General features: G+C 50.3%; 1 protein-coding gene across 5 annotated transcripts in view; it reads right to left on the reverse strand.

Annotated features, from left to right (window-relative positions):
- The window catches only part of GPATCH8 (G-patch domain containing 8), a 57,486-nt gene extending 43,450 nt beyond the window's left edge, over positions 1 to 14,036 (reverse strand). Inside the window, exon 1 of one of the 5 annotated variants that reach the window (XM_041462019.1) lies at positions 11,366 to 14,036. In XM_041462019.1, coding sequence (XP_041317953.1) covers positions 11,366 to 11,506 — 141 coding nt within the window. In that variant the 5' untranslated portion in view covers positions 11,507 to 14,036. The remainder of the gene's footprint in view (positions 1 to 11,365) is intronic. The other 4 variants (XM_041462020.1, XM_041462025.1, XM_041462023.1 and 1 more) reach the window with 4 other exon arrangements.
- Positions 14,037 to 14,332: the final 296 nt, after the last annotated feature.

A 14,332-nucleotide genomic window follows, 5' to 3' on the forward strand; every position in this document is an offset into this window, starting at 1 on the left:
ACCCCTTGGATTCAACCCCATGGATACCAGGACGTGAAATAACAGCTGCATTGAACCCGGCACTACTCAAAACCTATTCCCAAACCTCCTTCCTGTATGACTTACAGAGAAGCAGTAAATTCCCAGCCCTGGGAGCTAATGGCAAAGCTTCCACGTGCTCCTGTGGACAAGGATTTTGGGGCTGACTGCAGCACCCTCCTCCCACTCATCCTCTGCCCCTCCCTTTTACAGCTGCTTGTATCAGGGTCTCTCACTTCTGCTTTGTAAGCCAAGATGTGCTGCACTGTCCCTTTCTCAGAGACACTTCTCCATCCACCCTGGAACAGCAGAACAAGTAAGATGACAGGCTTCCACTTAAGCACCATTTATTGCTCTTTGTGCTACATCCAGTGCTCCAGCATTGGTGCTTCCTTATAACCACACTGAAATTCAATATATTTTCCTACTTCATGAGAAGCAAGGACAAGCCTCCAGCACGCAAACACTCCTCATTACACACCACACACACCACTTGGCTTCCTTGTGCATTCTTCTCCAGGAGCCAACATGTTTGTGCCCTGTAATTTTTGTGTAATATCATCTGAACTTTGGCTCTCTACGCACTCTGGTTACTCACAGTCACGTGATCCCTGCTCTCTCCTCCACTTTCCCATTGTTTGATCTTTGCTCAAAGCTCTTGGCCAAACCTTCTCAGAGCCCTCACACACTGAATATGGCATTTGAAAAATCAACCAACAAAAGCTGCCTCCATGCAGAATTTCAACTCTTGTTCTCCCTTTTTTGGACTGCAAATAATTCGGAGCCCTGGCTCAACAAAAGCCATTTTGTCCCAGATCATACCCAGTGGAGTTACTGCATTTCCAGGGACAATTCAAGTTAATAGTTATAAGGAAGAGCATTGCTGCTTCTTTCCTACTTAAAAGGTCCCAAACACTGTGGCACTGAAACTAAACCCAGTCAGCATCATAAAAAAAAATTTAAGAAATTTAATTACACTTTCATCCCAAAATCCTTAGTGGCAAGAACTGTTGCAAATAAATCACTCAATGCAAGTGAAATGAATTGTTGATTAAAGCCCATTTATCACAGTTTAGCACCACAGAATTCACCCTCTCCTCTATATGAAGCACCACTTCAGAAAGGTGAGTTACCACAAAGCCACACAGAAATCACTGAGAGAGGGAACCGTTTAAAATCTTCACAATGGCAAGCAGAAGAAAATAGACTCTCTCCTCCCCTCTCACACCCCGAAGGGTGTATCCAAAACCAGAGCTGGGTCATGAGCGCTGCCTGCATTTCTAAGTCACCTAAAGCACCACCAGCACAATGACAAAATAAGGATGAGTCACTTCAACTGCTTTAGGCCCATTAGACCTCCCTGGATATTAATTACTGGACTGCCCTGTGCAATCTGCCCGAGCACGAAAGCATATTAAGATGTCAGCATGAAGAACACATTCCATAGAGTGTCCATTCCTGATGGAATGAGTGGTTTCTTTGATGAACAGCCCTAAGTCATCCATGTATTATTCCCAAAGAAAATGTGGCAGTCTCCAGCCCAGCAGCTGGGCTGGAGCTGGGGACACGGAGCTCCTGGGACACAAAGGAGCAGGACAATGGGTCTGGGGGCATGGGGGATACATTCAGGACCCCTCCCCTCGGCTGTCCCTGGGCTCCAGCAGAGCCTGGTGTTACTAACACCAGACAGGATAAGGTGAGTTGTAAGCCCAACACAAGTCAGATAGCAAGAGCCTAGGATGGGAAAACGCTGCCTGCTCCAACCACAAGGGACAACGCCTTCAGTGCTGTGAACAGAGCAAAAATAGGAAAAGATTCTGGCATAAAACCCTGCGGCTCTGCCTGGGAGCATTAAAGCAGGGCTGGCTGGGGAGGGAACGGGCAGAATGCAGCTGCTGAGACGTCACAGCAGAAACAATCTATTTACGTCCCTACTGGATTGCAGGATTGGCTCAGGAAGGCACTCAGAAACACTGCTTCGTGAGACCACGCCAGTAACAATCTAAAGAAAGCAATTTTGCAGAAAAGCCTTACTATACTCACTGTTATTATTTCTTAAATGCACTGGAAAAGAGCACAGCATGATCATGACTGCTTAACTGCACTTGAAAAGAGTGCAATGTGCTCCTTAAGATATTCAAAATTTAGTTTTACGCTAGGAGAGTATCAGAAAAAGACTCCAAAAAAATCACATTTATACTGCATTTACCTTAGAAAATGGAATTTTAAAACACTAAAGCAAATTAGCACCACTTTTTCATATTCTATTTATCCATCAATTCAATCAATAAATCTTAAAACTCCAAAAATGTTACATCAAGCCATAAAATTCAGGGTTGTTACCCACAAGTATCACTTGAAAGCATTTAACCAAGCCCACTCCCCAGTCCCAAAAGCCCTGCAGGCATTAGGCTGAGAACAGCAGCTGAGACACAGGAACATCCAAAAAGACAAATGAGTCCCCCCGAAAAAGGCCATTTTCTAGTGTGGATAAAGCCAGGGCAGGCCACGTGAGCTGCAGATCCCAGAATGTTTTGCTCCCGCGGGTGGGAAGCACAGCTGACATTTCCTGCTGCCCTCCCGGGACGGGTCAGCACAGATGCAAGGGCTGAGCACAGGGAACTGGAGCAGCATCTGAGCACAAGGGAGCAAATGCCATCTTGCCAAATTCTCCCTCTCTGCACACACACAGCACCCCCATGGAGCAGGGGAAAAAACTCTCTGATTCCAGAAGCAAATATCCTGTTAAAATTGAATTTTTGTTTTTTTTTTTTTTTAAGGAGATGGAGCAGTTACAAAATCTTTAGATGGATATGGTACCCTTACATCCATCCACTTTTCCCAAAGCTGGCTCCCAGGACTCTTGCCAGCATCCCATCCAGGATGCCTGGGTAACTGCTGCCTGTCCAGCACCAGCACAGTGGCCAAGAGGCTCAGGAATCGCTCTGCTAAGCCCTGATGGAGCGCCAGTCTCTTGCCTGACCCAAAGACCAGGAATTTCAGCAAACCACCATCGACACACATCCCATGTTGTATTTAGTCCTCTTTTGACAAACCTCTCCAGCTCCGGCAGCTGTTTCCAGACGCGCTGGTTTCACTTCTCTGCACGTGGCCTCAGGGTGAGACACCCACCACCTGCAGCTGCAGTGGCACATGTGGGACAGGCAGGATACAAACTCATTCCAGGCGTGGATGAGATACAAGAGGTACAAGTGCCAAGGTCTGATAGTGCTCTGATTTATTTGTGGGGCTCTATCACCCACATCACCACTGACCTCACAGCGAGTTTCAGCCAAGACCAGTGGGGGAAGGAAGGTGTTTAAACCAATATGCAGCTCCCCATGACTGACTGTTGTGTTTATTACACCCAATCAAAATATAACGGGTTTCTAATACTTCTGCAAGATCCACACCTCCCTGCGCAGGCTGACTGCAGATCACAGTAGTAATTCATGTTGCCCTTTGCAGCTCGGCAGGGCCTGATGACTCTATACCATGGAAGGGCTCCAAAACGTAATTGATGCAGACAACCATGTTGGTGTTTAGAAATCCATCCAAAGAACTCAAAAACAACTCCAGGAAAGTGTGGCTTACAGCGTTTTTTGAATATTCATTATGCACCCAGAAAAAAATACATTTTTAAGACCAACATGCACCTAGGAGATGGCTCCATCCAACCCTGGAAACTTTCTTGGATAATTATAAAGGCCACATGGGTTCTCAAACCTATAAAAAGCAATACAAAAGCAACTTTGTATTGGCACCTGAAAAGCCTTTGTTAATGCTTCCCAGAACAAAATCATCCTTTTTCCTGTTGTTCCCTGCAGTGTCTGTAAAGACACACACAAAAAATATCACAGATTCTTTCCTAGCAACGCAGAGGTGAAGCATTCCCAAACAACACGTTCTCACTGCCCTCCACACAGTAGGAATTGCTTTCCCAGACCTTTCCCTGGAATACAAGTGGGAAGTATGGACACGGTACATCTGCACACCCCCAGAAACAGCTGAATATTTACAGTCAACAACATCTTGTGAAAGCTGCAGCAAAACCTCATTTTCAGCAGACACACACATCAATTATTCTGAGAGTACTTAACAGGAAAATCCTCTCAAGTCAATACAACAAAAGCAATCACTTGAGACTCGGAGATGAATTTAAATTGGCACAGTTTGAAAGAAGCACCTTGGAATTGCACATAGAAAAGTTGATGGCACCTTTTGTTTACCAAACTAAAAATTAATTTTGACAAAACTCTTCCTGTTAAGTCCAAAAACACTGAAAATCCACTCAGCAGAACACATTTTAGACTAGTCACAGGTCAAGCAATTTAAACCAGGAAAACGTGCATATAAATACCCACTTAGAGCTGTCCAAACAAAAACATGTTCTACACTTCAGAGATAAACAGCTTGTACCACACAAGAGTGGGAGCCAGAGGCAGGTCTCTGCTTTGCATACTTTGGCACCAAACAACAACAATTTCATGTCTTTCAGATTCCTTGTGCCGCACCAACAATAGCCATGGGTCTGTTCCAGCACACGAGGGATGCTCTGCAGCCCTTCAGCCAGCTCTACTCAAGAGCCAGCACCGGCCTCACTCACCCAATTCTCTCTTTGTCATTTTTAATGTGCCTTGATGCAGAAGCTGATGCAGCTTCTAGCACCCACATCTCCATGGCTAACCAGGACCTTCAAGCAACCAAAGAACCATGGAAGGGGTTGGGTGGGGAAGGACCTTCAAGATGATCCTGTTCCATCCCCCGCAGGGGAGAGTCTTCCACTATCCCAGGCTGCTCCACCTGGCTTGGATACTTCCAGGGATGGGACAACCTCAGCTTCTCTGGGCAACCTGTGCCAGGGCCTCACAGGAAGGACTTGCTTCCCAACATCCCATCTAACCCTGCTCTCTGTCAGTGGGAAGACATTTCCCCTTGTCCTGTCCCTCTGTCCCTTGTCCCAAGTCCCTCTCCAGATCTCCTGGAGCCCCTTTAGGCCCTGGAAGGGGCTCGGAGCTCTCCCTGGAGCCTCCTCTAGGTGAGTACCCCCAATTGTCCCAGGCTGGCTCCAGAGGGGCTCCAGCCCTCAGAGCAGCTCCATGGCCTCCTCTGCACTCACTCCAGCAGCTCCACGTCCTTCCTGTGTCGGGGACCCCAGGGCTGGAGGCAGCTCTGCAGGTGGGGTCTCACCTGAGCAGGGCAGAATTCCCCCCTCACCTGCTGCCCAGTTGGTTCCTGGGCTGCCAGCACACACGGCAGAGTCACTGGACTTCTCACCAAACAATCCCCGCTGTCCTTCTCCTCAGAGCTGCTTTCATCCATTCTCCCCCAGCCTGGATTTGTGCTTAGAACTGACCTGACCCAAGTGCAGGACTGTGCACTTGCCCTTGCTGAACTCCATGAGGTTCACACAGACCAACCTCTCCAGCCTGTCCAGGTCCCTCTGGATGCCACCCCTTCCCTCCCGTGGGTGACCACAGCAGATAGTACTCAGTAAAGAGAAACCACCCTGGTGGAACAGGGTGCTAATCGAGTAATATTCAAAGTGCAATCTATTTACCACTATTAACTTCCAAGCTTCCATAATATTATCTACCTTTTCTTTCTTCCTATGGTGTCTGACTTGATAAAGAATTGTTCCTAAACCCAAATCTCACAGAAAATCTTCCTCAGGAGCACGTTAACAGGATTCAAACTCTATTCAATACTGTTATCAATGACCAGAGGAAACAGAGCACCTGCCAGCTCAGTTTGCAGATCAGGCAGCCCAACAAAGAGGGAACAAAAGGGAGGATGTGTTGGTACAGAGCAACCTGACCCATGTAAGAGCGGCTTCAACTCCCTAACACCACATCTGCTTTCACAGAGCCCTGTACAAATACAGCTACAGCACAGGACTGCACCCAGCAGGCTAAGAAATCCCACTTAAAACCTCCTCATGCAACATGGCAACAGAAAGGATAAAAATACAGTCAAACAAAGGGTGTTCAACAAAGGAAGGGCAAACACAAAAAAAACCCACCAGTAAATAGATATTTATCTCTCAGTAAAAAAGATGTTTATCTCAGGTAAGAATCAGCTCTAGACTCCTCTGAACAAGTTTTCCAACCACAAGTGGACAACTTAGGATGCAGAAAGCTGTAACAACACAAAGAGAGAACAATAACAGAATTCAGAGCCATTAAGGCTCTCAGAAGCTAAAATTGAGCAGAAATGCTGTATATGCCTTGACATAAGAGGATAAAGAGTAGTAATGTGTGCTTTGGCGCAGCAGAAGAGGACATAAAGCTCAGCAAAGAGCTAAAAATAAAGAAAATCTAGAAGAAAAATTAAGGAAAATGCAGCTTTCAATGGCTAAACTACCAGAACAATCTACAAAGGAAAATGTTCCCCATCACCAGTTGTCTTCAAGAGAGAGATCATGCAGCCAAACACAGACTCCTAGACTCAGAACTGGGTCAAAATGGGAACTGAAACTTAAGTGATACCTGGATATTTAAAGCCATCATCCTAACATTAACTTCTGGCTTTGAAACTGTGAATGGCCAAAATCTCACATTAACTGTCCATAGAGCTGCCTGAAGGGAGAAAGTAGCAAGAATTACTAAAGATTTAAAACCATGTGGTAGGAGAAAAGCTTTTGTCAACTGAGGAAGTGCTGCCCTAGAACTGCAGCAGTGCTTTTTGTCCAATGAGCTCCACATTCCCACTCAGAGGATGGCAGGGGCCTGGGTAGAGGGGTGGGTTTTGTCTTAGAGAAGGTGACTCAGAAGAAGCTGAGGTGGCTCAGCCATGGCTTGTGGGACTGTAGGATAAAGTGTTTCCTTTCCCATTCAATGGAACTCGGCAATGGAGACCATCACTGCAGGAGAGAAGGGACAACACAGACTGGGGGAAAGCACAACCAAGACAGGAAAGGTCTATATAAAATTACCTCACCATGTGAATCCCAGAAATCCACGCTGAAGCTCAGACCCTACTGTGATGTTCTAAAACTGGAACCAATACTACTTGATCTACTTTAGAACACATTTTCCCCCAGTCATCTCCCCTCCTCGCTCACACAGGGAGGTAAAAAAAAAAATCAGTCACAGTTCTGCTGTTCCTGCTTTGCTCAAGTGAAAGGTCAGAACGTCCTGCCAAGGAGGTAAGAGCTGTATTCTTCCTGTGCTGGGCCCACACCAGAAATATAACCTGAATCAAATGATAAATTAAGATCTCAAAACAATTCTAACCGATCTTCTAAAATCTCAGATTAATTCTTCAGTTGGAAAATACTCCAAGGAAAAGGCACAGGCTGCCTCCTGACTGCCTGCAGCTACTCCTGCCAAAGGCAAACTCACACCCCAGGATCCTGGATCAGCTGAAAGCTCAGCGTAACAGATTTTGCAGATTCCAATCCTTGTTCCCCCACATTAAGTTTTTCTTTTCCCAATTAGTAAAGGCAGGCAGAGAAAATGACCCTCTTTATCTCTCTGCAGGGCAGAGCACAGGCATCAGCTCCCAGTGCCACATCACCCCGAGCATCTGGTCCTGCTGAAGGACATGAAAACCAAATGCACTTCCCTTAGGCAGCACCTGGGAAGTGAAGCTGCAGCCATGGCCACACTCATTAAGGATGGATTCTAAACCCCCTCACTGCTGGCCCAGCTGTCCAGTAAAGCGCTGCCTAAGCTGCTTGGGAACAGAACTTATCCCTGACATTCTGCCAATTAAAAAGCATAAAATCCCCCTGCCAGCAGCGCTCAGCTCAACCTGCTGGAAGCAGGCAGGGCCAGAAGCACAGCGATGTGCTGGCTTAGCTCTTCAAATCCTTTGTGGAGGGAAAGAAAAAAAACACCTATCTTCTTGGAATTAGCAGGCATACCCGAGCTGAGATTCAGACTGGTCACACTTCCACCCAGCAGGGAAAACCAGGCATGGCTCTTCCTGCTGGGTGGAAGTGTTATTCCATCACACAGACTACACAACACCAAAAAACAAGAGACAGAACAGCCTGTGTTCCGTCTGGCTAATGATGCCAGTAAGTGCAATGTACGTAGGAAGAGGAAATTATTGTACACATAGACACATATGGCTGGTAATATTTCTGCTTCAACAATGAAAAGGAGAAAAATGCAGCAGGAAAACATTTTCTCAACATCTGGGAGTAAGTGGAAGCTCCACTGGATTTCAGCGAGAGAGATATCCATGGTATTTATTCTTTGAGATTGCATACCTGATCTGAAGAATAAAATCATTGCAAATGCTTTTAAAATAACACTAAAAATATATATTTACTTATCGCAGCAGTTTCATATGTTCACACAGCTTTCATTAATGCTCCTACAATATTCTGTTAGCATCATCTACAGCTATTGTTCAGAATCCCTCACAGTTATGGGCTTCCCTGGCAGAGACAAATGGGAACCACCATAAGTCCAGGGGACAGTGGCTCACACAAGTGACAGAGCCTGCGACAGACAGGTTCCCCAGCCCTTCACTCCAAGAGCTAAGCTTGTCAGAACCCCAAAAATCACCTCTCTTGGATGGAAAATGGAAAAAAAGTTGGGATTTATTTGGATGAGCCACCCCAGACTTCACTTGCCATTGCAGAGCAAGAGAAGGAAGGTCAGAGATATCCCTTCTCCTCCACTCATCCATTTCCCTGTCCAAGGCTCCCAAACGTAGCCCTGTGCTGGCCTGGGAAGGGAAAAATCCCCAGGACAGGCAGAGCACACTCAAGGCCTTTCTATGGAGCTGCCCTCAGGTTCAGCACCTGCAAAATACACTCAAAACCAGGGGCTTTCCAAGTTTCTCTAAAGTTTCAGAGCTTAAAGCAAAAATGGAAGAGGATCTAAGCCTTTAGTGTGGCTTCTAAAGCTACAGAGAACAGCTACAGCACAACAATCCTGTGAGGAAAAACCCAAGGGCTGCCTAATCAGCTCACTGCAGTGATATCCTCCAGTGCCATTCCTGCTCCTTTGGCAATTTCAGCTTCAAATCACCTTCAGCTTCAAGGTTCCTTCCACCCAACACAGAGAGGAGTTGCTACAATTTCAGGTATACAATCTTTCTCCTCTCCTTCCACACCATGACCTTCATCCTTATGGATATATGCTTTCTTATCCTTACACAAGCCACTCTTTTCCCTAGAACTCCCTGGGAGGAGCATCACTCCCTCTGCAGCTCTCTTCATGCCCACCACATCACTGTGGCTGCAGCTATGGGAAGATCCCCCACTCATCTCTCCAGTTCTCAGCTGATCCCTCTGCCCAATCCAGCAGAACCCTTCTCCCCTGAGCACCTTTCCAGGCACTGCAGACCATGGACATCTTTTTCTCAGCCGATTTAGGTCCTTCCTTCCTGATTTTCCTGCAGTGCTGTATGCTTCCATTCCAGCCTCCCCTGATAGCACTGATCTTTCTTCAGTCAGGCACAGGGGAGGGAAGAACAGCTCCCAGCAGCTCTCACCTTTAATCCACTTTTCTCCAGCATATCAGAAGCTCAGAAACTCGAGGCTCACCTCTGCTAACCCTGAACTGCCAGCTCTCTCCTGCCTACAGTGCTCAACTTGCACTCTTGCCAAACTGATTCTCCCAACCCAGACTCTTTCCAGCTTCTCTCCAGAAAGGCAGCTGATAATAATGAGAACTCTGAAATGCTTTTTTTTTTTTCATCCAGTGACTTTCATTAGCCACATCACTAATCCCAAGATATGTGCCTTTCTTCCAAACAGCTAAAAGGTTCCTTTGACCTATACTCTTTACTCCTAACCTTTTGTTTCTCTCCCTCTCTCCAAACTGCTACACAGCCTTTCACTTCGAGATCAGAAGTAAATCACCCCAGAACAAAACCGGAGAGCTCTCTGCAGCCTCCCCACACTGCATCCATCCCTGATCAAGCTGTGTAATTTTAGAGCCTGTCTCCCTCTGGCCATGCTCCCTGGGACTCACCAGCCTGGCAGGGACACAGGATCACATCTAGAGTCACACCTGCTCCAAGGACAGAAATTTCACCTGCCAAAGAACTACAACTGTGTGAAAAGAGCATCCCTAACACCAACGGGTTTTGCTATATTTGAAGACCAGGATTTTCTATGGAGGCACACACAAGTGTATTTTTACCTATGGCCACAGCAGCCCTGCAAATACCCAGCACAGCAAGCATTTCCTGTATTCCACACCCATGTTACAGCTCAAGCAATCTCTCTCTCAATACAGAGAAGAAAACTGAAAAGTCTTCTCTGAAAGTGACTTTGAACCTTATTTTTCCTTCTTCTTCTTCTTCAGCAAAAAGCTTTCCTCCATCAATATACTTTGGAAAAACCTGTTAGACTGCCCAGCTGTCAGGGGTAGATGCACAGGCCCCTGAGCTCCCAAAATTCAGCGTGACCCTGTCCCAGTCCCCCTCAGATCATCTTTTCCACAGCTCACTGTTTTCACCTTCAGTCCTCTGCAGCCTCAACCAGCTCCAAACTGCTCCTCCCAGGGGAATGATTCCACTTTTCCCTCACAGGAAGCTTTAACACAAGATAAAATGTCTCTCTTCTCCCTGGCATATTTTCAGGCAGGGAAGAACAGAGCAGTGACCCTTCCATAAAACCAAACCCCATCATTTTATTTTTTGCTCTAGTCTATGGGAAGGACAAGGAAAGCCTGGTATTTAGCACAGATAAATCCCAATTTAGAACAGTGTCCTTTTTTAAAGTCAAGAGGACACAGGGTTGTGACTTCATTATTGTCCCTAGGCACACTCAGCACCTTCCAAGATCTTGGGATCAGGTAATGGAGCTGAGTTTCCTCCTGACATCACCACACATTCCCCCTGTGTGTCCAGAGCCACGACACAGTAACAGGTTTTGCCACTATAATTATTTTTCTTGCCATGGGGTTTCCCCACAAAGGGACAGGAACAAGGACACCCAAAGGCAAATGTGGACACGACTGCAGAGCTCACCTGTTCCCTGGGCACAGCCGCAGTACCCAACTCGGTTTTGGTTCTCCATCTCTCCCTTACCAAAGGACTACAAGAAATGTGTTTTCAAGCCCAAGATCTGGCTTGCTTCACTTCCTGAAACACAAACTTCAAAGCCAAATCAAACTATTCCAGTGTTAATTATGGCTCCTTTCTTCACTGAAGGAAATGAAGGATGCAAACGAGCCCACGTTTGGGTCTGTGGCAGGAGCCAAACCTCCATCCTCAGAGCAAGCGATGCCAACACTGCACACAACCATACTCGTATTTATTTTCTTGTGTGTTTCTACCACAGTTTAGTAACAATTTTTGAAGCATGCACCCCTTAAAACATCCAGAAACAACATAAATTAGTCACTCCTGGATGTCCTGACTGCTTCCAAGACTGCACCTTAATGCCAGATGAAGCAGAATTACGCAAGCTCCACGTTATAAAAACCCTCCCAGGTCTTTGGGTGAAAGGCCCGAGTGAGGATGAACAGCACCATTCCAACGGCAGGCTCCCGAAACAAGGACCCACACAACAGCTCATCCACCACTCTCCTCGAGCAGCGTTATCCTCGCTCCTTTTGTTTTCCCTTCCAACCCCGAGACTCTCTCAGGCTGAAGTCAGAGAACAACATGTCATTGTTCGAGCTTAATGAGTCAACATTAATTTCCCCGTTGTTTATTTAAAGCCCCTTTCAAACAGCATCAGTGGCGTTAATTACGTTGAAATACTGATGTTTTGGCGAGGGGGCCGGGTGTGAGAAGGAAGAGACCTTTTTTCCCCAGAGAAGGGGGTCGCTGGCAGATGTTCGGACGGCGCGGTGCGGGTCTCGGGGGCAGTGATCCGAGCCCTCCCCGCGGGTGGGTGATTCCCCTCATCGAGGGGCTGGTTCCCTCACGGGGGGTGGTCGGTCCCATCACTGGAGGAGGGTTGATCCCCTCACCGTCTTCCCCTGCCGGTCCCTCCGCGGGGTCGGCCCCTCGCCACCGCCGTCACAACACGCCACCCGCTGCCCTCCGTGCCCGGGCAGCTCTCCCCAGCCGCGGGTCATGTTGACAGCCGGCCCCGACCCCCCACGTTCCCCTCTGTGCCGCTCCCCGCCGCGGCGCAGCGCCGGGCCCGCACACAAAGCCCCGGTAGGGGGGTGGGGAGAAGGCGGCGGAGCCCAGCCCGAGGGGCCGCGGCCGCGCGGGGCGCCGCGAGGGAAGTACCTGGAAGTCCCTGTCCTCGTTGAAGCGGGAGAACCTGTCCGCCATTTCGCGCCGGCCCAGCCCGGCCCGGCCCCGCTCCGGCCGCCGCCGCCTCCGCCCTCAGCGCCGCCCGCCTGCACCGCCCCCGCCGCAACACGCATGCGCTGCCCACAGGTCACGTGCGCAGCAACGCAAGTCACGTGATCTGCAACGACGGGGGTCCCTCACGGCAGCGCCAACGCGCGGAGTGGAGTGGCTGCTGCAGCGGGACCCGGCGGGGCGGCGGCGGCGGCAGGACCGGCCCGGAAACAGCGGCACGCCGGGGGTCGGCACACCGAGGGGGCGGAAACGGCTCCCACGGCCGGCCGCGCCCTCAGGGCTCTGCCGCGGCAGATCACGTCCCCCCGAGCCTTGCTGCGCGTCTGACTGCAGATGGCACCGCGCATGCACGCCCCGACGGCCAATGGGGGCGCGAACGGCGGCACGCGGGCGCCGGACAACCAATGAGGGAGCGAGTAACGCACGCGGGTGCCTAGCAGCCAATTAGGGCGCGAGCTACAGCGCAGCGCTGGGCACCGTTTCCCACCCGCTGCAACGCGCATGTGTAAAGGCGTCACACGGCGAGGGCTCGACACGGAGAGAGCGAGCTCCACTTCAGCCTTCCCGCCCTCCCAGCCCGAGCCAATGGGACTGCTCCAGTCGATTGAGTGATGGTCGTGTGAGCCAATAGAATCGCGGGCTCGCTACCGCCCCCGATGTGCGCAGCGGGCCGTGCCGCCTGCTGGGGCGGCGCATGCGCAGAGGCAGTTTGGTGGGGCCCGCAGGGGGGGCGGCTGAGGGCAGCCCGGCGCCCCTCGGCGCTGGGAGCGGTCCGGGCTCGGGTGAGCCCCGACGGGGATCACAGAAATCTCACCCAGCCCTGAGGCGGTGCCCAGCACAAATCCTGAGCGGATCGCGGCGCTCAGAGCCTGCCCCGCGGTGCAGCCCAGGGCCCGACAGAGCCCCCGTGCTCGTATGCCCGGTGCTGCCGCAGCCCTCCGGCCGGGCTGCGAGGGCCTCTCCTCGGCCCTGAGTGGGAAGTGTGTGCCGGGCTCGTGCAGCCGCAGCCGTGCCCTCTGCAGTGCCACAGCAGCAGTGCCGCGGACAGTACCGGGGGCTGGGGGCGGGTGCTAGGTTAGGGTCTGGAGTCTGGGTCTGATTTTGGGATCGGGGTCGGGTCTGGGATCTAGATCTGGGTCTAGACTTGGGGACCAGGACTGGGGACTTGGGGCCTTGGCTGGGCTGGCGTCAGAGGATGGGGTCTAGGTCTGGGTCTGGATTTGTAGGCAAGGGTTGGATTTGGAGTCTGGATCTGGGTCTAGGTTTGAGATCTGGGTCTAGGATTTGGGTCTGGGTCTGCAGAGGTCTCTGCTTCTCCATCCCCCAGCACAGCTGTCACCAGCTGTCCCTGAGCACCGTGCCGTGTGTCGCCGGCCCTCCGCCTGCCCTGACAGCAGGAAAAACAGATCCCATCTGTCTCTCCATTCATTCATTGCGTTCCCTCTCTCTGCAGCAGCCTCTCTGCCCGGGCCCTGCTGCCCCCTGCTGCCTGTCAGAGCCGGGTGAGGGAGAGGAGCTCGGGATCGGGGCTGCCTGCAGTGTGTTCTCTGAGCCTCCATGTGCCACCAGAGCTGTCCCTGAGGGGACACCTGTGCCCTGCACAGCGGTGCAGTGAGTCCTGAAGTACTGCTTGTTCTTTGTGCTCCACGGGGTAGCTCCAGACCCGATTTGTTCCTCCGGTGAGCCAGGCTGGCCTGTGCTGCCAGAACTCCTGTGTGGACCATGTGCCTCTCACTTGCTAGGAGGGAATGCTGTACTCAGCCTTCTGCCCCACCACAGCAGCCCTGCAGGAATTCCCCCAGGATATCCTGGAAATAAAAACCTCCCAGTACAGGGAGGTGCTGGATGCCCCAACCCTGGCAGTGTTCAATCCCGGGTTGGGTAAGGCCTTGAGCAGCCTGGGGGTGGGACTAGATGGTTTTAAGGTCCATCCCTACCCCTAATATCCTATGATTCTAATCTTAGCTCTGTCCTGGAACCAGCCAGCCCTGTGTGCTGAGAAGGGCTTGGTGGCTGTGAGCTGGGACTTCTGCATTGCAGAGTGGCCATGTTTCTGTCCATTTCTTGCTGGGCAGAAACA

Source organism: Pyrgilauda ruficollis, unplaced genomic scaffold (genome assembly GCF_017590135.1).
Source record: "Pyrgilauda ruficollis isolate IOZ18807 unplaced genomic scaffold, ASM1759013v1 scaffold159, whole genome shotgun sequence".
Taxonomy (NCBI): Eukaryota; Metazoa; Chordata; class Aves; order Passeriformes; family Passeridae; genus Pyrgilauda; species Pyrgilauda ruficollis.